General features: G+C 37.3%; 1 protein-coding gene across 4 annotated transcripts in view; it reads left to right on the top strand.

The window, feature by feature from the left end:
* ZNF404 (zinc finger protein 404) overlaps positions 1–5,160 on the top strand; it is a 32,235-nt gene extending 27,075 nt beyond the window's left edge. For 2 of the 4 annotated variants that reach the window (XM_063701417.1, XM_063701418.1), the window contains exon 5: positions 624–2,349. In XM_063701417.1, the coding sequence (XP_063557487.1) occupies positions 729–2,054 (1,326 nt within the window). In that variant the 5' untranslated portion in view covers positions 624–728 and the 3' untranslated portion in view covers positions 2,055–2,349. Of the gene's footprint in view, positions 1–623 lie in introns of all 4 variants that reach the window. The other 2 variants (XM_063701419.1, XM_063701420.1) reach the window with 2 other exon arrangements.
* Positions 5,161–24,241: the final 19,081 nt, after the last annotated feature.

Below are 24,241 nucleotides of genomic sequence, written 5' to 3'. Positions count from 1 at the left end.
AGCCAATTATTTAAAGAAGCCACTTAAGAGGATTTCTGAAAGGTGGAACATCTATGTAACACCCCAGGAGATGGGAAAGATTTGTGGTGTGTTCTCACAGCTGAAAAGATGCAATGTGGTACAATATAGGGAGCAGATATCAAGGGCTTGAAATGAATTTGTGTGGATAAGACAGGGCCTTTTATTCATGGTTATGTGTTTGGTTTTCATTCTAAGATAAAGCCAAACCACTGACAAAATTATATAGAGAGCAATGTGATAATGTTAGGAATAGAGATATTCAGGACGTACTCCCGTGCATTCTGATCCACTCAGTCTGAGTGGATATCTAAAAGATAGTGTATGTAAAATGCTCCTATGGTAATTCTGATTTGCAACTAAATATGAGAACTAGTGACTTTGTCTTTGCCTACTCATAAATCTTACATCCTCCTGTGCACTTTCATAATTTTCTGAGCCCTTCTTGCCTTTTAAAAATTGCACGGCAGTACTTTAGAATTTTCTAAACTCTTTTACTACTAACAGATACACTTTTTAGTTTATCACTATTTTTAATATAGATGTCCTCTCCCTACCCCTATTATTGGAAAATAGCATTTGTTTGTTTTTTCATTTTCTTCCAGACTGATTTCACAACTGAAAGCGACAAGTTATCTTCAGAAAAAAGAAATTATGAAGTAAATGCGTACCATCAGGAGACATGGAAAATAAATAAAACCTTCAACCTTATGAGGTTTATTTTCAGAACTGATCCACAGTACACAGTTGAATTTGGGAGACAACAGAGACCTAAAGTGGGATGTTTTAGTCAAATGATATTCAAAAAACATAAATCCCTTCCTCTACATAAGAGAAATAACACAAGAGAGAAATCATATGAGTGTAAGGAATATAAGAAGGGCTTTAGAAAATATTCGCACCTTACTGAACATCTGAGAGACCATACTGGTGTGAGACCCTATGAATGTAATGAATGTGGAAAAGCATTTGTAGTTTTCCAGCATTTTATTAGACATCGAAAAATCCACACTGATTTGAAACCCTATGAATGCAATGGATGTGAGAAGGCCTTTAGGTTTTATTCACAGCTTATTCAGCATCAGATAATTCATACTGGTATGAAACCCTATGAATGTAAGCAATGCGGGAAGGCTTTTAGACGTCATTCTCACCTTACAGAACATCAGAAAATTCACGTTGGCTTGAAACCCTTTGAATGTAAGGAATGTGGGGAAACGTTTAGATTATATCGACATATGTGTCTGCATCAGAAAATTCATCATGGTGTGAAACCCTACAAATGTAAAGAATGTGGAAAGGCTTTTGGTCATCTTTCAAGTCTTTACCAACATAAGAAAATTCATTCTGGTGAGAAACCATATAAATGTGAACAATGTGAAAAGGCCTTTGTTCGCAGCTATCTACTTGTTGAACATCATAGAAGTCATACTGGTGAGAAACCTCATGAATGCATGGAATGTGGAAAGGCTTTTAGTAGGGGCTCAAGCCTTCTTAAACATAAGAGAATTCATAGTAGTGAGAAACTCTATGATTGTAAGGATTGCGGAAAGGCCTTTTGTAGAGGCTCTCAACTTACACAGCATCAGAGAATTCATACTGGTGAGAAGCCACATGAATGTAAAGAATGTGGGAAGACTTTTAAGCTTCATTCACATCTTATTCAACATCAGATAATTCATACTGATTTGAAGCCATATGAATGTAAGCAATGTGGGAAAGCCTTCAGTCGTGTTGGAGACCTTAAGACACATCAATCAATTCATGCTGGGGAGAAACCCTATGAATGTAAGGAATGTGGAAAAACCTTTAGACTTAATTCTCAACTAATTTATCATCAGACAATTCATACTGGTTTGAAACCCTATGTATGTAAAGAATGTAAGAAGGTCTTTCGTTCTATCTCAGGTCTTTCTCAACATAAGAGAATTCATACTGGTGAAAAACCCTATGAATGTAAAGAATGTGATAAGGCCTTTAATCGCAGTGATCGACTTACTCAACATCAGACAATTCATACTGGTGTGAAACCATAGAAATGCAAAGAATGTGGTAAGGCCTTTAGTCATTGCTATCAACTTAGTCAACATCAAAGATTTCACCATGGTGAGAGACTCTTAATGTAATGAGAGGGAAAGCCTTTAGCCATGGCACATTTTTACTGTTGTCACTATTATGATGCTATAGTGAAGATTAAACTAGTTAATATAGAATATAAATACTTGGAAAGGCATCTGGCACATATTATTTGCTTACTAAATACATTATTTTTATGATAATTGTTAGAATTACTAAAAATAAATTTTATAGAAGGAAGACCCTATGAGTGTGATATTTTGAAAATGCTCTATCATCACTTCATATAATTTATTCTGGACAAAATCCTGTAGAATATATTAAATGAGAAATTTTTAAATTCAGAATTCATACCCCTGAAGATTAATGCTGGAATAAATAATGTGTATTTATTGAATAATGAAAGGATAGCTGTTGAAAATTAGAGAGTGGTTTAAAGAAATTTTTTCACAAATCCTATAATACAGATAACATATATTTTGCATCCTCTACAATTAAAATAAATTAGAAATGAACAGTTAGGTAGCCAAAAGACAGATATTAACTTGGAAAGGTTTTCCCTAAGTTTATGAAAATGTTAAGATTTACATCCTTACAGAAAAGGTAACTGTTTACAGTGGTGCAGTGAAGGCTTGTTTGCCCTTCACCTAGTTTCAGTACATCTGATGTCTCTCTTTTTTATGTGTATACTAACACATATATACACACAAATACATATATACCCATGCATGTCTTATGTCTATGTATATACACAGATGCATATATATATCATACTTATTACACATGAATATATGTATATATTACATATATCACTTTTCCTGTTTTTTGAGTGAATGTTTTAGGTATCATTCACCTCTAAAAAAAAGGCAACATACAACTGCTAGGATCAAAGATAATCTTCTAGATGTCTACTAAACCATTGTCACAAAAAAATTCACAGTAACCCTATAATGTCTTAAAATATTCACTCCATTTGCAAATTTCTCTAATTTTTAAAATAATGTCTTTTAGCACTGTCTTTTTCACAAGCCAAGAACCAAACTAATCTCATATATTTTATATGATTATGGCTTATTAAGTCTCTTTTAGTCAACAGCCTACCCTTCATCATTTTTTTTTTTTCATCGTTTTGTGACATAGACTTTTTGAAGACTTTAGATTTGACCTAAATAGTGTTGCACATGCTGTGTTTGTCTTATTGTTTCTGGAGGTGTGATTAACTTGTTTCTTTGTCCTCTATATTTACTGTGACCTGGAGGTTATGATTAGAGGCTTGATTGGGTTTCAGATTAAACATTTTCAAAAGACTACTTCATAGATAGTATCATGTACTTAATATTGTAAAGTATCAGGTGGCCTACAAGTGAAACTATGTTTTATCCCTTGATTCATGTATTGACCACCAGCTCCTTCCATTGTATGGGTGAATTTTTTCTTTGCAATTAAATAAGTAATCCATGGAAAGTCATGTTGGAAATTTGAACAGTCTTCTGTATTCTATTTTTAGAGATGGGGTATTGCTATGTTGCCCAGGCTGGAATTCAGTGGCTATTCACAGATGTTATATAGCACACTACAGCCTTGAACTCCTGAGCTCAGGCAATCCTCCTGCCTCAACCTCTGGAGTAGCTGGGACTATAGGCACACAGTGCTACACCCAGTTGCTTAAAGAAATTAAGATGAAAATCCTCATCTTTTATATTTACCCATATATTTACTATTTCCCATGCGGTTTATTTCTTTCCAGAGATCTGAATTTTTCTCTGGTATCATTTCCCTACAGTATGAGGAACTTAACTTAGCATTTCTTAGAGTGAACGTCTGCTGGTGATGAATTTTCATAGTTTCTTTTACTGAAATGCCTTTATTTTTTAAGGATTTCTTCTGGCTATGGAATTCTGGGTTGGCAGTTTTTTTGAGATATATGAATATATGTGTGTGTATACACACACACACACAAAGAATACACACACATATATATACTCGTAAAGAGATATATATTGTTTTATATATGTATATATAAATCACCGACTTCTGGTCTTCAAGTCTCCATAGATTACAAGAAGAAATCATTTGAATTGTTTTTTCTCTTATGTAATGTGTCCTTTTTCTCTGGGTGCTTTCCAGATTTTCTTATTACCTTTGGTTTTCAGCTGTTTGAGTATGATGTGCCTAGGTATGGTTTTCTTTGTGTTAATTCTGCTTGGGGTACTCTGAGCCTCTGAAATTTGTACACATGTGCCTTTCACCAAATTCCAGAAATTCTTGGCCATTATAACTTCAAATATTTTTTCTGCATTTACTCTACTCATATGTTAAATCTTTTGGTACTGTCCCACAGGTCACTGTCTTTGTTATTTATCTTCAGTATTTTTTTTCTGTTCTTCAGCTTGGACAACTTCTGTTACTCTATTTTCAAATTCACTTATTCTTTTTTTCTGTCATTTCAGTTCTGCTGCTAAGCCTATCTATCAAATTGTTTAATTTCAGATATTACATTTTTCAGTTCTAGAATTTTCCTTTAGTATTTTTATAGTTCCTATTTCTTTACTAAGATTGCCTATTTCTTCATTGCATGCATCTTTTCACAAGGCTTTTCAGTCCTGTTAAAATCCTCTATATATTGATTCATGCTAGAAAAATATATAAAATCATTATTATGAACTTATACTGTGAAAAGTTTTCATTTCAATGAATGTTCCTATTATTTTCACTAGGTCACAAAAAAAAAAGCTTTCCTTTCCTTGGAGTTTCAGATTTTGCTTATTCATATGCAATGTGATACTGGTGAGAAAAAAAATCACTGTCTTCTTTTTCCTTTATTATTAAATATTTGGAAAACTTTCTTTAAAGAAAATCTTGAACTGGAGTTCAAAGTACGAGAAATCTTTGTAAATGTCTTACACCATTAAACAGATGAGCATTGGGAAAGAACATAAGATTAATCGTTCTCTATTTCTTTTTTGTTTTGTTTTGTTATGTTTTTTTGAGACGGAGTCTCACTCTATCACCCAGGCTGGAGTGCAGTGGCGCGATCTCGGCTCACTGCAAGCTCCGCCTCCCAGGTTCATGCCATTCTCCTCAGCCTCCCGAATAGCTGGGACTACAAGTGCCCACCGCCACGCCTGGCTAATTTTTTGTATTTTTAGTAGAGACGGGGTTTTACCATGTTAGCCAGGATGGTCTCGATCTCCTGACCTCATGATCGCCCGCCTCAGCCTCCCAAAATGCTGGGATTACAGGCGTCAGCCACCAAGCCTGGCCTCTATTTCTTTTAACAGTTCCATGAAGTAGTTGTGATTCATAATATTTACATGTATATACTTCATAGATATATTCTTTATACAGTAGAGCAAAGCAGTTAGGGAGACATCAGTCTCTTGCATTAAAATTCCAAGGAATTCAGATTTTTAACCTAATACAGCTGGTGTATCATCTATTGTGATAGAAATATTTTTTGATACCTAACAGAAATTTTTCTTTGACAGATATAAAAGACAAAAATATCTATGTCATGACTCTGGTTTTGTAGGCTGCGAATTGACAGCTTTTTTTATTTGGGGATCTTTTGAGACAAAGTGTACCCACAGTATCAATTGGGCTAAATTATCTTATATTGCACAACTCATATATGGCTAAAGAAGAGTACTTGAAGCTTTTGCTAACTTTGAATTAATTGATCCATGATATTGTTAGAAATATCTTGTATTCTATGAGCAGTTTTTAGGTGACTTAATTTTTTTTTACTTTTTATAAGATCATTTTAGTCTTTCTCAGAATATGCTAACAAGATTTTTGCAACCAAACTAATAATTTGTCTTATCTCTATATCCAACATTTCTTTTTTGTGCAAGAATCAGAGCCATTTTATAGTTCAAAAAGGTTACAAACTCAGATTCTGTTTAAAAATTGTTTAAATATTTTGGTTGGACATTTAATTCTAATTTCAGGCAACTAACTTCATCTATTCCATTTTGCTTATCAAGAGAAAATGTCTCATCAAATTTACTATGTATTTGCTGAAAATGTTTCACAATATTTTTCTCTTTAACAATTTAATTTGTTATGTAATAAACAGCTTTTTTGTTTGCTCTCTCACAGCAAATTGCAATTGACATTCATCATGAAATTCATAGTATATTATCTTCCAGGCTCATTTTTTACAATTCTGACCATAGTACTGGTCTCCACTCAATTCTGTGTAATATGCCTTCATTTATTTTAAATTTTAAATTTTGTCCATACTTATTTTTCAACCTAGAATAATAATTTAATTATAAAGTACTAAGTATTTCCATTTAATTACTAATAATTATTTCCTTAGTATCACTGTAACTCTTCTTCTTTTTGAAGTATTCAAATAAATACATCAAGGCAGGGCACAATGGCTCACGCCTGTAATCTCAGCATTTGGAAGGCTGAGGCAGGCGGATCACTTGAGGCCAGGAGTTCTTGGACTGGCCAACATGGCAAAACCCCGGCGTTACTAGAAATACAAAAATTAGCCTGGTGCAGTGATGCATGCCTGTAATCCCAGCTCCTCAGGAGGCCGAAGCACAAGAATTGCTTGAACTTGGGAAGTGGAGGTTGCAGTGAGCCGAAATGGTGCCACTGCCCTCCAACCTGGGCAACAGAGTGAGCTCTTGTCAAAAACAAAAAATAAAACAAAAAAAACCCAGAGCTAATACTTTCCATGAATGTTTCCACGTAAGGACTCATCCCCAACTCATCAAAAATTCAGAGTATCTGCAACGGGAAGACACTTACAGAACATTTCCATCATTCCTAAAAGTTCTCTCTTGCTTCTTATCTTTCATTCTCCTAAGGCTACTGTTGTTCTGATTTCTATTACAATTAATGTGTTTTACCTTATCTTGATCTTCATGTAAATGGAATCATACATTATGAATACTACTATTCCTTAATTCTTTCATTCAATAGAAAAATTTGAGATTCTGCTATGTTATTCCTTAGATTAGTAGTTTATAGCTTTTTACTATTTAGTAATATTCAAGGTATGAATATACCATAGTTTATTCATCTGTTCTTCTATTGATGGATTTTTGAATAGTTTGCAGGAATTTTTTTATTATAAAATCTCTCCAAATAGATTTTTTAAGATAAAAAATTATTTCCCTCATTGATTTGCATAGGTGACTCTTATAAATCAATTGGTTGTATATATTTGGAATTATTTCTGGAGCCTGTCTTCTGTTACACTGATATATTTAACTTTCCTTATACAAATACTACACTCTGTGAAATAGCTTTATATTAAGCTTTGAAACAAGGTAAGCTAAATATCCCAAAGTTTTGAAGATGGCCGAATAGGAACAGCTCCGGTCCACCGCTCCCAGCGTGAGCGTCACAGAAGACGGTGATTTCTGCATTTCCATCTGAGGTACCGGGTCCATCTCACTAGGGAGTGCCAGGCAGTGGGCGCAGGTCAGTGGGTGCGCACACCTTGCGGGAGCCGAAGCAGGGCGAGGCATTGCCTCACTTGGGAAGCGCAAGGGGTCAGGGAGTTCCCTTTCCAAGTCAAAGAAAGGGGTGACAGACGGCACCTGGAAAATTGGGTCACTCCCACCTAAATACTGCGCTTTTCCAACGGGCTTAAAAAAACAGCGCACCACGAGATTATATCCCGCACCTGGCTCGGAGGGTCCTATGCCCACGGAGTCTCGCTGATTGCTAGCACAGCAGTCTGAGATCAAACTGCAAGGTGGCAGCGAGGCTGGGGGAGGGGCGCCCGCCATTGCCCAGGCTTGATTAGGTAAACAAAGCAGCCGGGAAGCTCGAACTGGGTGGAGCCCACCACAGCTCAAGGAGGCCTGCCTGCCTCTGTAGGCTCCACCTCTGGGGGCAGGGCACAGACAAACAAAAAGACAGCAGTAACCTCTGCAGACTTAAATGTCCCTGTCTGACAGCTTTGAAGAGAGCAGTGGTTCTCCCAGCACGCAGCTGGAGATCTGAGAACGGGCAGACTGCCTCCTCAAGTGGGTCCCTGACCCCTGACCCCCGAGCAGCCTAACTGGGAGGCACCCCCCAGCAGGGGCACACTGACACCTCACACGGCAGGGTATTCCAACAGACCTGCAGCTGAGGGTCCTGTCTGTTAGGAGGAAAACTAACAAACAGAAAGGACATCCACACCAAAAACCCATCTGTACATCACCATCATCAAAGACCAAAAGTAGATAAAACCACAAAGATGGGGAAAAAACAGAACAGAAAAACTGGAAACTCTAAAAAGCAGAGCGCCTCTCCTCCTCCAAAGGAATGCAGTTCCTCACCAGCAACGGAACAAAGCTGGATGGAGAATGACTTTGACGAGCTGAGAGAAGAAGGCTTCAGACGATCAAATTACTCTGAGCTACAGGAGGACATTCAAACCAAAGGCAAAGAAGTTGAAAACTTTGAAAAAAATTTAGAAGAATGTATAACTAGAATAACCAATACAGAGAAGTGCTTAAAGGAGCTGATGGAGCTGAAAGCCAAGGCTCGAGAACTACGTGAAGAATGCAGAAGCCTCAGGAGCCGATGAGATCAACTGGAAGAAAGGGTGTCAGCGATGGAAGATGAAATGAATGAAATGAAGTGAGAAGGGAAGTTTAGAGAAAAAAGAATAAAAAGAAATGAGCAAAGCCTCCAAGAAATATGGGACTATGTGAAAAGACCAAATCTACGTCTGATTGGTGTACCTGAAAGTGACGGGGAGAATGGAACCAAGTTGGAAAACACTCTGCAGGATATTATCCAGGAGAACTTCCCCAATCTAGCAAGGCAGGCCAATGTTCAGATTCAGGAAATACAGAGAACGCCACAGAGATACTCCTCGAGAAGAGCAACTCCAAGACACATAATTGTCAGATTCACCAAAGTTGAAATGAAGGAAAAAATGTTAAGGGCAGCCAGAGAGAAAGGTCGGGTTACCCTCAAAGGGAAGCCCATCAGACTAACAGCAGATCTCTCGGCAGAAACCCTACAAACCAGAAGAGAGTGGGGGCCAATATTCAACATTCTTAAAGAAAAGAATTTTCAACCCAGAATTTCATATCCAGCCAAACTAAGCTTCACAAGCGACGGAGAAATAAAATACTTTACATACAAGCAAATGCTGAGAGATTTTGTCACCACCAGGCCTGCTCTAAAAGAGCTCCTGAAGGAAGCACTAAACATGGAAAGGAACAACCGGTACCAGCCGCTGCAAAATCATGCCAAAATGTAAAGACCATCAAGACTAGGAAGAAACTGCATCAACTAACGAGCAAAATAACCAGCTAACATCATAATGACAGGATCAAATTCACACATAACAATATTAACTTTAAATGTAAATGGACTAAATGCTCCAATTAAAAGACACAGACTGGCAAATTGGATAAAGAGTCAAGACCCATCAGTGTCCTGTATTCAGGAAACCCATCTCACGTGCAGAGACACATATAGGCTCAAAATAAAGGGATGGAGGAAGATGTACCAAGCAAATGGAAAACAAAAAAAGGCAAGGGTTGCAATCCTAGTCTCTGATAAAGCAGACTTTAAACCAACAAAGATCAGAAGAGACAAAGCCATTACATAATGGTAAAGGGATTGATTCAACAAGAAGAGCTAACTATCCTAAATATATATGCACCCAATACAGGAGCACCAAGATTCATAAAGCAAGTCCTGAATGACCTACAAAGAGACTTAGACTCCCACACATTAATAATGGGAGACTTTAACACCCCACTGTCAACATTAGACAGATCAACGAGACAGAAAGTCAACAAGGATACCCAGGAATTGAACTCAGCTCTGCACCAAGCGGACCTAATAGACATCTACAGAACTCTCCACCCCAAATCAACAGAATATACATTTTTTTCACCACCACACCACACCTATTCCAAAATTGACCACATACTTGGAAGTAAAGCTCTCCTCAGCAAATGTAAAAGAACAGAAATTATAACAAACTATCTCTCAGACCACAGTGCAATCAAACTAGAACTCAGGATTAAGAATCTCACTCAAAACCACTCAACTACATGGAAACTGAACAACCTGCTCCTGAATGACTACTGGGTACATAACGAAATGAAGGCAGAAATAAAGATGTTCTTTGAAACCAAAGTTTTTCCTCTTCAAGACTGCTCTTGGTAATTCTAGACCTTTTTATTTCTATGTGCATTTTAGAATTAGCTTGGAAAGATTTACAAAATGTTTGCTGGGATTTTTGTTAGGATTGCATTGAATCTTCATATCAATTTGGGAAGAATAAACATTTTAACAATGTGGAGTATTTCAATCCATGAACATGGTATATTTCTCTATATATTTAGGTTTTGTTCAATTTCACCTAGCAGTATTCTGCCTTCAAAAACACAATATGGGGCATAAACTCCCAACTTTCTGCCACTGCATAGCTATTGCCATCATTCATAAATCACACACGCACATTAACCAAAAGTAAATACTAGCAAAGCAAATACAGTTTGCCCTCTGTATTTGTGGATTGTGCATCTGCAGATTCAACCAACTGAGGACCAAAAAAATAGCAATAAGACAATAAAAAATGCAAAATTTTAAAAATACAGTATAACAACTACAGTTGACCCTTGAAAGTCCAGAGGTTAGGAGTGCCAACCCCCTGTACAGTCAGAAATCGAGAGGTAACTTTTGACTCCACCAATTAGTAACTTCTACTAATAACCTACTATTGAGCATTACCAATAACATAAACAGTCAATTAACACAATTTTGTATGCTATATGTATTACACACTGTATTCGTAAAATGAAGTAAGCTAGAGAAAGAAAAAAAAATTTTTTTTTTGAAAGAGTCTCGCTCTGTTGCCCAGGCTGGAGTGCAATGGCGTGATCTCAGCTCACTGAAACCTCTGCCTCTGGAGTTTAAGCGATTTTTTTTTTTTTTTTTTGAGACGGAGTCTCGCTCTGTCGCCCAGGCTGGAGTGCAGTGGCGCGATCTCGGCTCACTGCAAGCTCCGCCTCCTGGGTTCACGCCATTCTCCTGCCTCAGCCTCCCGAGTAGCTGGGACTACAGGCAGACACCACCATGCCCAGCTAATTTTTTGTATTTTTAGTAGAGACGGGGTTTCACCATGTTAGCCAGGCTGGTCTTGAACTCCTGACCTCAGGTGATCTGCCTGCCTCGGCCTCCCAAAGTGCTGGCCGAGAAAGAAAAATATTTTAAAGACAATCATAAAAAAGAGAAAATACATTTACAGTACCATACTGTATTTATCAATAACATATTTATGTAATCTGTTTATAAGATGAATCATCTGTCTGAAATGGCAGGCAACTGCAGCCACAGACCTCAGTCTATGGTACATGACAAGCAATTCAACTTTTTCTTGTAATGTAATAACTTTTCACAGCTTCCTGGGAGCACTTCGAATATCACAAGCAGTGCTTTGTATGGGCCCCATGCTGTTATTCATCGTTTACAGTATTGCACTGCACATGATGAAAAATATATGAGAACTGCAAGAGATCACTTTTTACTGCAATATGCAATTTACTGGAGAGACAAACTGCTCCCACAGAAATGACTAGTATCACATAGTGTTTTAAGTGAATACTTGCAACACTTGCATGCACTGCAATAACAACTGGAGGTGACTATGATATTATTATAATAGAACAGTATGTTCTACAGTTAATTTTATGCAGTTATAATTTAATACTGCATCTTTACAATTAATTACATTTCTCCAACTGCAAATGGTACCATGTAGGGTCTGTAAGTGTTTGTGTGTGTGAGATTTAATATATTTTAATTTTTTTAAAATTTTGTCATTTGTTAAAACAGCATCTATATACCTAAAGATTGCTACATACATTCAAGAATTATTATTTATGCAGTATACAGATAATTCTTGATACACAGAGCGAGGTATTCCCAATACCCTTGCTCTGACTTAGTGATATGTCTCTCTTCCCCCTCCACCTCCGGAAGTAGAGAAATACTTCTAAAGATATATAATACTTCAAAAAATTATTTCTAGCAATTTTTTCCTAATTAGCACCTAAGCATCTATTCATTTGCATGATCACAATTAAAATTAAATTGTTATGAAACACTTTATGGGGTTAAAAACCTATTATTTTACTTATAGAAACTTAAAAATTGACAAATGTACATATTTATGTGGTACATAGTGATGTTTATGTATATATATACACACACATACATATAAAATGCATAGTGATTAGATCAGAGTAATTAGCATAGCCATCATTTCATATATTTCATTTCTTTGTATTGGGAATATTCAATATCCTCCTTCTAACTATTTGAAACTATATATTACTGTTAACTATAGGCATCCCACAGTAGTATAGAATACTAGAATTTATTTTTCCTATCTAGCTGTGATTTTTTCATCCTTCAACAAATCTGTTCATATTCTCCCCTTCTCAACCTATAGTATCCTCTGTTCTACTTTTTACTTCTGTGAGATCGACTTTTTTGGTTTCCACATATGAATGAGAACATGTGGCAGTTAACTTTCTGTTCTTGGCTTATTTCACTTAACATAATGTCCTACACTTCCATCCATGTTACTGTGAATGACAGGATTTCATTCTTTTTATGGCTTAGTCCTCCACTGTGTATATATACCACATTTTCTTTATCCATTCATTTGTTGTTGGACACCCAGGTTGATTTCAAGTCTTAGCTATTATAAATAGTGCTGCAATAAATATGGGGATGTAGATGTCTCTTGGATATACGGATATCCTGTCCTTTGATAAATGTCTGGGTGGGATTGCTGGACCATATGATTACTTCTATTCGTAGGTTTTTTTGAGGAGCCTTCATACTGTTCTCCATAGTGGCCATACAAGTTTACATTCCCATCAACAGTATATGAGTTCCCTTTTCTCCACAGTTTTGCCAGCACTTGTTAATTTTTTTGTCATTTTGATAATAACCATCCTAAGTGGGATGAGATGACACTTCATTTTGGTTTTGATTTGCATTTACCTGATGATAAGGCTGGGAATTTTTCATATATTTGTCATCCATTTCTGTGTCTTCTTTTGAGAAATGCCTGTTCAAAAAATTTGCCCATTTTTTTAACCAAAAATTTTTTGGCTGTTGAAATGTATATTCTGGATATTAATCCCCTGTTAGATAAATAGTTTGCAAACATTTTCCCCAATTCTCTAGGTTGTCTTTTCACTCTGATGATTGTTTCCTCTGCTGTGCAGAAGCCTTTTTAGTTTGATATAATTTCATTCGTTTATTTTTGCTTTTGTTGCCCGTGGTCTTACTTAAAAAAAAAAAAATTCATTAAAATTTTTCCCAGACCAGTGTCCTGAAACATTTCCCCTATGTTTTCTTCTAGTAGTTTTGTGGTTTGGGGTCTTACATTTGGTATTTGATCCATTCTGAGTTTATTTTTGTATAGCATGAAAGATGGGTATCTAGTTTCATTCTTTTGCATATGGATATTCCGTTTTCCCAGCAACATTTATTAAAGAGAATGTCCTTTCTCCAATGAGTGTTCTTCATACCTTTGACAAAAATCAGTTGACTGTGTATATATGGATTAATTTCTGGGTCCTCTATTCTGTTCCATTGGTCTATGTGTGTTTTTATGCCAGCACCATGCTGTTTGGGTTACTGCAGCTTTGTTTTGTATTTTGAAGTTTCATGGTATGATGCCTCCAGCTTTGTTCTTTTTGCTCAAGATTGCTTTGACTATTCCAGGTCTTTTGTGGTTCCATACAAATTGTGAGATTTTTTCTGTTGTTGTGAAGAATGCCATGGGAATTTTGATAGGGATTTCATTGAATCTGTAGATTCCTTTTGGTAGTATGGTTATTTTAACAATATTAATTCTTCCAATCCATGAGCATAAGGTGTTTTTACATTTACTTGTATCCTCTTCAATTTTTTTCATCAGCATTTTGTAGTTTTCCTTGTAGAGATCTTTTACCTCGTTGGTTAAGCTTCTTCCTAGGTTTTTTTTTGTTGTTGTTGTTTTTGCAGCTTTAGAAAATGAGATTGCCTTTTTGAGTTCTTTTTCAGCTAGTTTGTTTTTCGTGTGTAGAAATGATACTGATTTTTGCATGTTGACTTTGTATCCTGCAACTTTAGTGAATTTGTTTATCTGTTTTAAGAGTTTTTTGGTAGAGTCTTTAGGTTTTTCTATATAGAAAATTATGTAGTCTGCAAACAAGAACTATTTAACTTCCTTCTTTCCAGTTTGGATGCCTGCTATTTTTCTCTTGCCTAATAGCTCTAACTAGGACTTCCAGTATTATGTTGAATAAGAGTGCTGAGAGTGGGCATCCTTGTTTTGTTCCAGATCTTAGAGGAAAATCATTCAGCTTTTCTGCATTCAGTGTGATGACAGCTTTGGGTTTGTCATATATGGTCTTTATTGTGTTGAGGAACTTTCCTTCTATACCTAATTTATTGAGAGTTTTTATCATGAAGGAATGTTGAATTTTATCAGTTGCATTTTCTGCATCTATTGAGGTGATCATATGGTTTTTGTCTTTCATTCTGTTGATGTGATAGATCACGTTTATTGATTTGCATATGTTGAGCCATTTTTGCATTCCTGGAATAAATCCCACTTGATCATAGTGTATTGTCTTTTTGATGTATTGTTGTATTCCATTTGCTAGTATTTTGCTGAGGTTTTTGCATTTCTGTTCATCAAGGATATTGGCCTGTAGTTTTCTTTTGTTGCATTCTTATTTGACTTTGGTATCAGGGTTATGCTGGTCTCATAAAATGATTTAGAAAGAGTTCCCTCTGCTTCAATTTCTTGGAAATATTTTCAGAAAAATTGGTATTAATTCTTTAAAGATTTGGTAGAATTCAGTAATTAAAACCATCCATTCTTGGACTTTTCTTTATTGGGAGTCTTTTTATTACTGATTTAATCTCATTACCTGTCATTAGTCTTTTCAGGTTTTCTATTTCTTCTTGGTTCAATCTTAGTAGGTTGTATATGTCCAGTAATTTATCCATTTCCTCTAGTTTTAAAATTGCATTGGCATATATTTTTCATAGTATTGTCTAATGATCCTTTTTTCTGTGGTATCATTGTAATGTCTCATTTTTCATTTCCAATTTTATTTATTTGAGTCTTCTCTCTTTTCTTATTTAGTCTGGCTAATTGTTGATTTTATTGTTTCAAAAAAACAATTTTTTGTTTCGTTGCTCTATTGTATTTTTTACTCTCAATTTTATTTTTGCTCTGATTTTTATTATTTCTCTCCTTCTACTAATTGGGCTTGTTCTTCTTTTCTAGATCCTTGAGATGCATAATTAGGTTGTTTATTGGAAATGTTCTATTTTTGATGTAGGTATTTATTATGCTGATGAAAAAAATGTGTATTCTGCACCCATTGGGCAGAATGTTCCATAAATGTTAGGTATATTTCATCTATGGTGCAGTTGAAATCCAATATTTCTTTGTTAATTTTCTGTCTAGATAATCTCTCCAATGCAGAGAGTAGAGTGTGGAAGTCCCAAACTATTACTGTATTTCACTTTATCTCTCTCTTTAGATCTAATAATATTGGCTTTATAAATCTGAGTGTTCCAGTGTTGGGTGCATATATACTTACAATTGTTACATTTTCTTCCTTAATTGATCCCTTTATTATTATATAATGTTCTTCTTTGTCTGTTCTTACAGCTTTTGACCTAAAATTTGTTTTGTCTAATATACATATAGCTATTCCTGCTCACTTTTGGTTTCTATTTGCATGGAATACCTTTTTCCATCTCTTCACTTTTAGCCTATTTGTGTCTTTATAGGTGAGGTGAGTTTCTTATAGGCAGCATATAGTTAGGTCTTGTTTTTTTTTTTAATCCATTTAGCCAGTTTATATCTTTTAAATATGGAATTTAATCTGTCTACATGCAAGGTTATTATGAATAGGTGAGGGCATACTCCTGTTATTTTATTGATTATTTTCTGGTTGTTTTATATATTCTTTGTTCCTTACTTCTTCTCTTATTATTTTTGCTTGGGTGGTATTCTGTAGTGATAAGGTTTGATTCCTTTCTCTTCTTGTGCATTGGCTCTACCAGTGAGTTTTATAGTTTTGCATGTTTTCAAGATGGTGTTTATAGGTTTTCAGCTATTATTTCTTTTTATTTCTGCCATCTATGAATAAATCAGCTATTATTTCATTAAATATGTTTCCCTCAACTTTCTCCTTCTGGAATGCCCATAATGTGAATATTTGTTCACTGAATAGTGTGCCACAAATCCTGTAAGGTTTTTTCATTCTTTTTTCTTTTTTTGTCTGCCTATGTTATTTCAAACAGCCTGTCTTCAAGTTCAGAAATTCCTTCTTCTGCTTGGCCTAGTCTGTTTTTGAAGCACTTGACTGTATTTTTTATTTTATTCATTGAATTCTTCAGCTCTAAATTTTGTTTGGTTCTTTTTTATGATGTTTCTCTCTTTGTTGAATTTCTCATTCAAATCATACATTGTTGCCCTGATTTTGTTGAATTATCTATCCGTGTTCTCTTGTACCTTGTTGAATTTTCTTATAAGCATTATTTTGAACTTTTGTTCTGGCATTTCATACATTTCCTTATGATTGGGGTCTATTATTGAAGAATTATTGTGTTTCTTTGGAGGTGTTACGTTTTCTTGCATTTTCATGTTTGATGTTTCCCTATGTTGATTTCTAGTCATCTAGTGAAACTCACATCTTCCAATATTTTGGAGTAGGTTTTATAGGGAAAGACTTATCTGCTTGGACTCAAGCACATTACATTTATTGTGCACTTTATTTCTATTATTGTTACGTTAGAATATATAATTAAATAATTATACAACTCACCATAATGTAGAATCAGTGGGAGCCCTGAGTTTGATTTCCTGCAAATAGGCAGTCCCATCTGGGGGTGATGGGAGACACTGACAGATCATCAGGCATTAGATTCTCATAAGGAATGCACAACCTAGAACTCTTGCATGCACAGTTCACAATAGGGTTCATGCTACTATGACAATCTAATGCCTCCACTGATCTGACAGAAGGGGGACCTTAGTCAGTAATGTGAGTGATGAGGAGTGGCTGTAAATACAAATGAACTTTGCTCGCTCTCCTACTGCTCACCTCCTGCTGTGTGGCCCAGTTCCTAACAGACCAGTATGAGTCTGTGGCCCGGGGGTTGGGGACCCCTGCTTTAAAGCAAGAAAAAGAGGGCCAGGCATAGCAGCTCATGCGTGTAATCCCAACACTTTGGGAGGCTGAGGCAGGAGGATCACTTGAACCTAGGAGTTTGAGACTAGTCCAGGCAACATAGGGAGACCCTGTCTCTACAAAAAGTTTAAAAACCAGCCAGCCATGGTGGCCTGTGCCTGCAGTCCCAGCTACTCGGGAGGCTGAGGTGGAAGGACCAATGGAACCCAGGAGTTTCAGGCTGCAGTGAGCTATGACCATACCCCTGCACTCCAGCCTGGGCAACAGAGAAAGATCCTATCTCAAAAAATTATATAAATAAAGCCAGAGAAAGAAAATACATAAAAAGAACACGATAAAATTAATATTTTAGATAATATGATAGTAAGCCAAGAAAACACCAAAAAATCATCAGATAAATTATTAGAACTAATATAAGAATTCAGAAAAGGTATGGACTCAGGGCTTTTGCCCATGCCTTTTGGATGCCACTTATAGTCTTGGCAAGCCAGATCTGGAGGTCTGTGGGAAGTCCTTATACAGAACTTACAGGCAGTGCCTTAACCATGCTGCATGTTTTCACTCATATAATACCCTCCACAGTGCTACGACATGGTTACGCTATTGTTATATCTCTATTACAGATACTAAAGATTAAGTGACTTGAGATTAAGACATTAAGTAAACTACTAGTAAGTGGTGGAGGTTTAGTCTCTGAGACAATGCCCTCAACCACTGCATTATTTTGTGTGGTGTGAGTTCCAGAATCAAAGAATAAGGGTTGATTCCTTCACACTACATTCAAATTACCAGAAGTCAATTAAATCCAGGAAGTAATATTATTCCAAATTGCATCCTTATAAATATTAGGTTCCTCAGTGCATTTAACTCTACTTTAGTCCTCACATATTTTCCTTCCCTAAATATGAGAAACTCATACTATTCAGAGCCTTGAGTTTTATTCTCTAAAGGAGGCAGCAGTACTCCACCTCTATCTAGAGTCTAAATATGAATCAATCCATTTTCATTTTTATTCCTTCAACAAATATTTGAGCATCTTCTCTGAGCCATACATTTCTCTAGATATTGGAGATACAATGATAGCAAGAGAAGCATATCCCCTGATCCTGTGGAACTTATGTCCAAGAGTGTAGACAATCAACATGGGGACAAATAATGTCACTTTCTTTGACACATTATTTAAAATCAAAGAATGCCTGGCCGGGCGTGGTGGCTCACGCCTGTAATCCCAGTACTTTGGGAGGCTGAGGTAGGTGATCACTTGAGGTCAGGAGTTCGAGACCAGCCTGACCAACATGGTGAAACCCCATTTCTACTAAAAATACAAACATTAGCTGGACGTGGTGGCGCATGCTTGTAATCTCAGCTACTCAGGAGGCTGAGGCAGGAAAATTGCTTGAACTCGGGAAACAGAGGTTGCAGTGAGCCGAGATCACGCCACTACACTCAGACACAGGCAACAGAGCAAGACTCCATCTCAAAAAATAAAATAAATAAATACATAAATAAAATCAAAGAATGTCACTTAGTGTTTGGTGAAATGAGGAAATTTTTAAAAATAATCTGAAAGAGTGTGACTGACAGAAGGGTGGGGCTAGTCAAGTGGGTGGTCAAGAAAGACCTGTTCAATCAGGTGGCATTTGGGCAGAGACCTGAATTACAAGAAGCCTGTGAAGAATAAACTATTCTCAATGACATCATTAATTATTGCTCAGTTGCCCCCCACAGTGGAATGTGTTGACTCACAGTCATGCCAGTAATGTTGGTATGAATCTGGTGGCTTAGAATATTTGCCCACAATTCTTCCCTTACTCTCCACCCTTGGCAGAGCTCATCCCTGCCCCATTGGTGTTGGGCTTGGCCATGTGTCTAGTCAACAGAATTTGGGTGGATTACAATGGATATAGATACTTTAAATATGCTTTGGCTCAGCCTCTTGTGTTTCTGCCATCTACTATGAAAAGAACATGCCTAGGAACCTGCTGGCCAAGAATAGGGAGACACCAAAAACAGAAGGGTAGAATAAAATCCTTTCAACCACGTGAATTATTTCCAAGTCACCTCTTCAAAGAAAGCAAGTGGAAGGGGTTTTCCACCAGAATGAATGAGTAGAAAACAAGAAATTCAGTAGAGGAGAGAGGTGAAGAGAATCCCAGTGGTGATGGTGGTAGAGGCCACAATATCTCTTGTGCACCAGGCAGAGATCTGGGCAAACAGTCCGGAATGAACCATATTTTTTAAATGTGGCCAAGGACACTGCAGACCCTTCCTCCACAGTAAACACTTGGGTATAGTGAAAATAAATTGAACCAAAATTTTTATTGATGAAATCCATAATGACACTGGTATATGACTAACACTGAATTATGAGATAGTAAAGGAATACTTTCAAATCTTGAATGTCTACTCTAAGGCAATGTACTCTGCTATTTACATGGACTATCTGCTCAAGAACACAGAAGAGGCTGGAAAGTGTAGTTGTCTCTGAAAAGGGTGATTTTAAAGCTTCAGAAAAGGTGAGAGATAAGATTTTTGTTTCTTTTGAATTTAGTGCTACGTATGTGTGCTGTAAAAATGAACTGAGGCCAGGTGCAGTGGCTCACACCTGTAATCCCAGCACTTTGGGAGGTGGAGGCAGGCAGATCACTTGAGGCCAGGTGTTCAAGACCAGCCTGGCCTACGTGGCGAAACCCTGTCTCTACTAAGAATACAAAAATTAGCTGGGCACGGTGGTACACGCCTGTAGTCCCAGCTACTCGGGAGGCTGAGGCAGGAGAATCGCTTGAACCCGGGAGGCAGAGGTTGCAGTGAGATCACACCACTGTACTCCAGCCTGGGTGACAGAGAGAGACTCTGTCTCAAATTTTAAAAAATGAATTGAGTAAATATGTTCACCCAAATTCCAATTACACCTTGGTTTCATTTCCACATTGTAAATCTTGGCCTTCTCAGTCTTCAGGTTAACTAACAGAATTCTAGAAATTAAGAGTAGGCTCCTGAGTCTGGAAGAAAAAATACTTAACAAGGTTAGACCAAAAATATTTTCCCTGTCCCCTACATCTACAAACAATCAGATAATATTCTATATCATAAAAAATTCCTGGTAAATGTTCTAACAATATAGACTTTATATTTCAGAATTTCTGCTTTTAAAAATTAACATTAATCTCAAAAAGGTGAAATTATGTTTGTGGTCTTAATATAGACATTAAATTATCTGTATTATGAAATTTATACATATTTGTAATTTTACTTTTTAAAATAAAGGATCACTTGTTATGTCTCATACATAAAAAGCTAATGAAACTTAAGAGTCTGATTTTTTATTTAACTAAAACCTTTGAGAGTCTATGGCTAATTTAAAGTAATACCAATGATTATTTCAGGAATTACATATAACCCATTTTAGCAACTAAAAGCAGATGTACGCTGCTGGCCAATGGGAAATGTTTCCTTGCTCCTGTCACGGGAGATGCTCTCCCTTATTATTTTCTGTGGATGTTGTCATGTCTGTTTGTAATATCTGGAAACCTGCCAGCCATCATGGTGCCAGCCAACACTGGGGAGTGCAGAGTGGAAAATGGAAGAGAAACTGAGCCTCTGAAAATTTAATTTTGCGGCCGGGCGCGGTGGCTCACACCTGTAATCCCAGCACTTTGGGAGGCCAAGGCGGGCGGATCACGAGGTCAGGAGATCAGACCATCCTGGCTGACACGGTGAAACCCCGTCTCTACTAAAAATACAAAAAAATTAGCCGGGCGCGGTGGTGGGCCCCTGTACTCCCAGCTACTCGGGAGGCCGAGGCAGGAGAATGGCGTGAACCCGGGAGGTGGAGCTTGCAGTGAGCCGACATAGTGCCACTGCAGTGCAGCCTGGGTGAAAGAGCGAGACTCTGTCTCAAAAAGAAAAAGAAAAAAAAAAAAAGAAATTTAATTTTGCTGATGAATCAAAAATATCTGGAGCCCACTGTCCCTCTGAAAGCATGTTATATCATTCAATATACTTCCTCATTGCTCTAGCCAATGTGGTTTTTTTTTTTTTTTTTTTTTTGAGATGGAGTCTCGCTCTGTCACCAGGCTGGAGTGCAGTGGCACGTTCTTGTCTCACTGCAAGCTCCGCCTCCTGGGTTCACGCCATTCTCCTGCCTCAGCCTCCCGAGTAGCTGTGACTACAGGCACACGCCACCACGCCTGGCTAATGTTTTTGGGTTTTTTTTTTTTTTTAATTTTTAGTAGAGACAAGGTTTCACTGTGTTAGCCAGGATGGTCTCAGTCTCCTGACCTTGTGATCCACCCGCCTCGGCCTCCCAAAGTGCTGGGATTACAGGCGTGAGCCACCGCGCCTGGCCCCAGTGTGGTATTTTAATTTCTGCTGAGTGTATCCTAACTGAATCAAACAACTAAGGGTCATGGTTCATACTGGGAACTGGAGATGCAGAGATAAAGCTGATTCCATCACAGTCATCAAAACCAGCTCACTGGTGGGGAATACACACACACACACACACACACACACACACACACACACACACACACAGACACACACACACACACACACACACACAGAGAGAGAATGTCATGGCCTAGGTGTTAATTGTTGTCCTGCAAACTGAACAGAGGCTCTGTAAAAAACAGACACATCGAATGCATCCAATGCCTGGAGCAAGGAGCAAAGAGAAATTGCAAGAATATACAAATAGGCAGCAATCAGAAAATGGAAAATTAAACCACAATTATCAACAATCAAATGCCACTATATTACCTATGAGAGTAATGAAAATATTCTTTAAACTGATGATGTCAAGTATTATCAAAGATGTGGAGAAAGCAGAACACTGATATACTGCTGGTGAGAGTATAAGACGGTTCATTTGTTTGGAAAACTGTTCAGAAGAATTTAAACTTACTAAAAGTTGAACAGATGTGTATCCATGACCACACCCCAGCAATTCCACTCCCAGTATATACAGAAAGAAATGTGTACACGTGTGCTCCAAAAGACATGTACAAGTATGATCATAACAGCCCTATAAGGAAGTTCTGACTTCCCAACACATTATTCTTAAGAACACATAATGAAGGATTTTCAACAAGGGGCCATGCTGGGATGCGTCTTTTATGCGGATCTTGGCTAGTACTACATGGCTATGAAGGCTCCTTAAAGGAACTGTGCTAACACTCAATAAATCTGTTATGTCTGAAGTAGGAATTAAAAGACAAAAAAAAAAAATGCAACAGATGGAACTAGAAAAGTGGTCAAGGATCAAACAAAATAACCTAATAGGATCATACAATATTAAAAAACAGGCTATTGCAATACCAAAACAAACAAAAATACAATAAAAAAGAAAACTATTATATAATCTCACTCATGAGATGCAAAAATACTAAATAAAATGGCAAAATGAAATCAAGCAATGCATCAGAAGGATACTATGACTAACCTGGAATATCCAGGAATGGGAAAAAGTCAGTGAATCCATCAGAATAAATTATCACATGAACAAATTAAATACTATAGAAGTGCAGAAAAAGATAGTGAAACGGCATTTAATAAAACTCAGGAGGCACCACTACTTAGCTACAATAAAGATTTTCACTCATAACTGAGACCATGATGCTGCCATTCCATCATAGCTAACAACCAGACATGGTGACTGAAATTCTCTTTTGGTTATAGCAGCAGTTCCCAGTGCAATTTCACCCACCTACAAAGATAATAGGTCATGGGAATAAGTATTTCAACAGTGAAGTTTGCCATACACCAGTTTAAACAAAGTTCAACCATTTTCTTCACTAGAATACTCCTTAGTCTTTTTTTATTTTTATTTTTTTGAGACGGAGTCTCGCTCTGTCGCCCAGGCTGGAGTGCAGTGGCGCAATCTCGGCTCACTGCAAGCTCCGCCTCCCGGGTTCACGCCATTCTCCTGCCTCAGCCTCCCGAGTAGCTGAGACCACAGGCGCCCGCCACCACGCCCGGCTAATTTTTCTATTTTTAGTAGAGACGGGGTTTCACCGTGTTAGCCAGGATGGTCTTCATCTCCTGACCTCGTGATCCGCCCGCCTCGGCTTCCCAAAGTTCTGGGATTACAGGCATGAGCCACCGCGCCCGGCCATCTTTTTTTTTTTTCACTTCTCTTTAGTCTTTTGATAAGCTGGTGAGGTGCTTTTGCTTGTTCCTTAAGAGGGGATTTAGTAGATGCTACTTTATAAGCTTCTTTAACTGTAAAATCCTCCTTCATTGTCAAGTACTAGTAAGCACTGGTGATTCCTTGAGATATAATTTCAGAAATGTTGGGATAAGGCACCATGTCTACATTTCTTGGTTAACAGGCAAATGTGGCACCCAGAGGGAGTGGCATAATAGCCAGTTACCAATAATATATCCTGTTAAAACTCCCAAAGTACTCTGCTTTGTGTTACAGTTGATTATTAAAAGTGCAACTGTTGGCTTTTTATGCCTTTGAAAAAGTGCAATCATGTAGAATGATGATCACTAGATGGTGAATGACTGACTGGACAGTGATATTACGAATCCCCTATGTGCACAAAATAGAGAGGTCAGGTGTAGACCTATGACAAGGAACCACAGACATTTAGTCATCAATGCATTAGTTCTGATGGAACTGACATTATTTTCAAAAAGAAATAATTTTTAAAAGGGTCGATTTCTAACTGTGTGAGTATATAAACACACACTCTATTTCTTCATAACTAACCTGCCTTGATGCTAGCACTAAATCATGACAGGCACCTGGTTGAAAGTGGTTGCAAGAAGCCATCAATTTTAAGATGCATTGTGATTTCCAAATAGTAAAATACAGCCAGGCGCGGCATCTCACGCCTGTAATCCCAACACTTTGGGAGGCTGAGGCAGGTGCAGGAGTTCAAGATCAGCCTGGACGAACATGGCAAAACCCCATCTCTACTAAAAATACAAGAATT

This window comes from Gorilla gorilla, chromosome 20, assembly GCF_029281585.2.
Source record: "Gorilla gorilla gorilla isolate KB3781 chromosome 20, NHGRI_mGorGor1-v2.1_pri, whole genome shotgun sequence".
Lineage (NCBI taxonomy): Eukaryota > Metazoa > Chordata > Mammalia > Primates > Hominidae > Gorilla > Gorilla gorilla.
The sequence above is the reverse complement of the archived record's forward strand: the minus strand, read 5'-3'. Positions and strand labels throughout refer to the sequence as shown.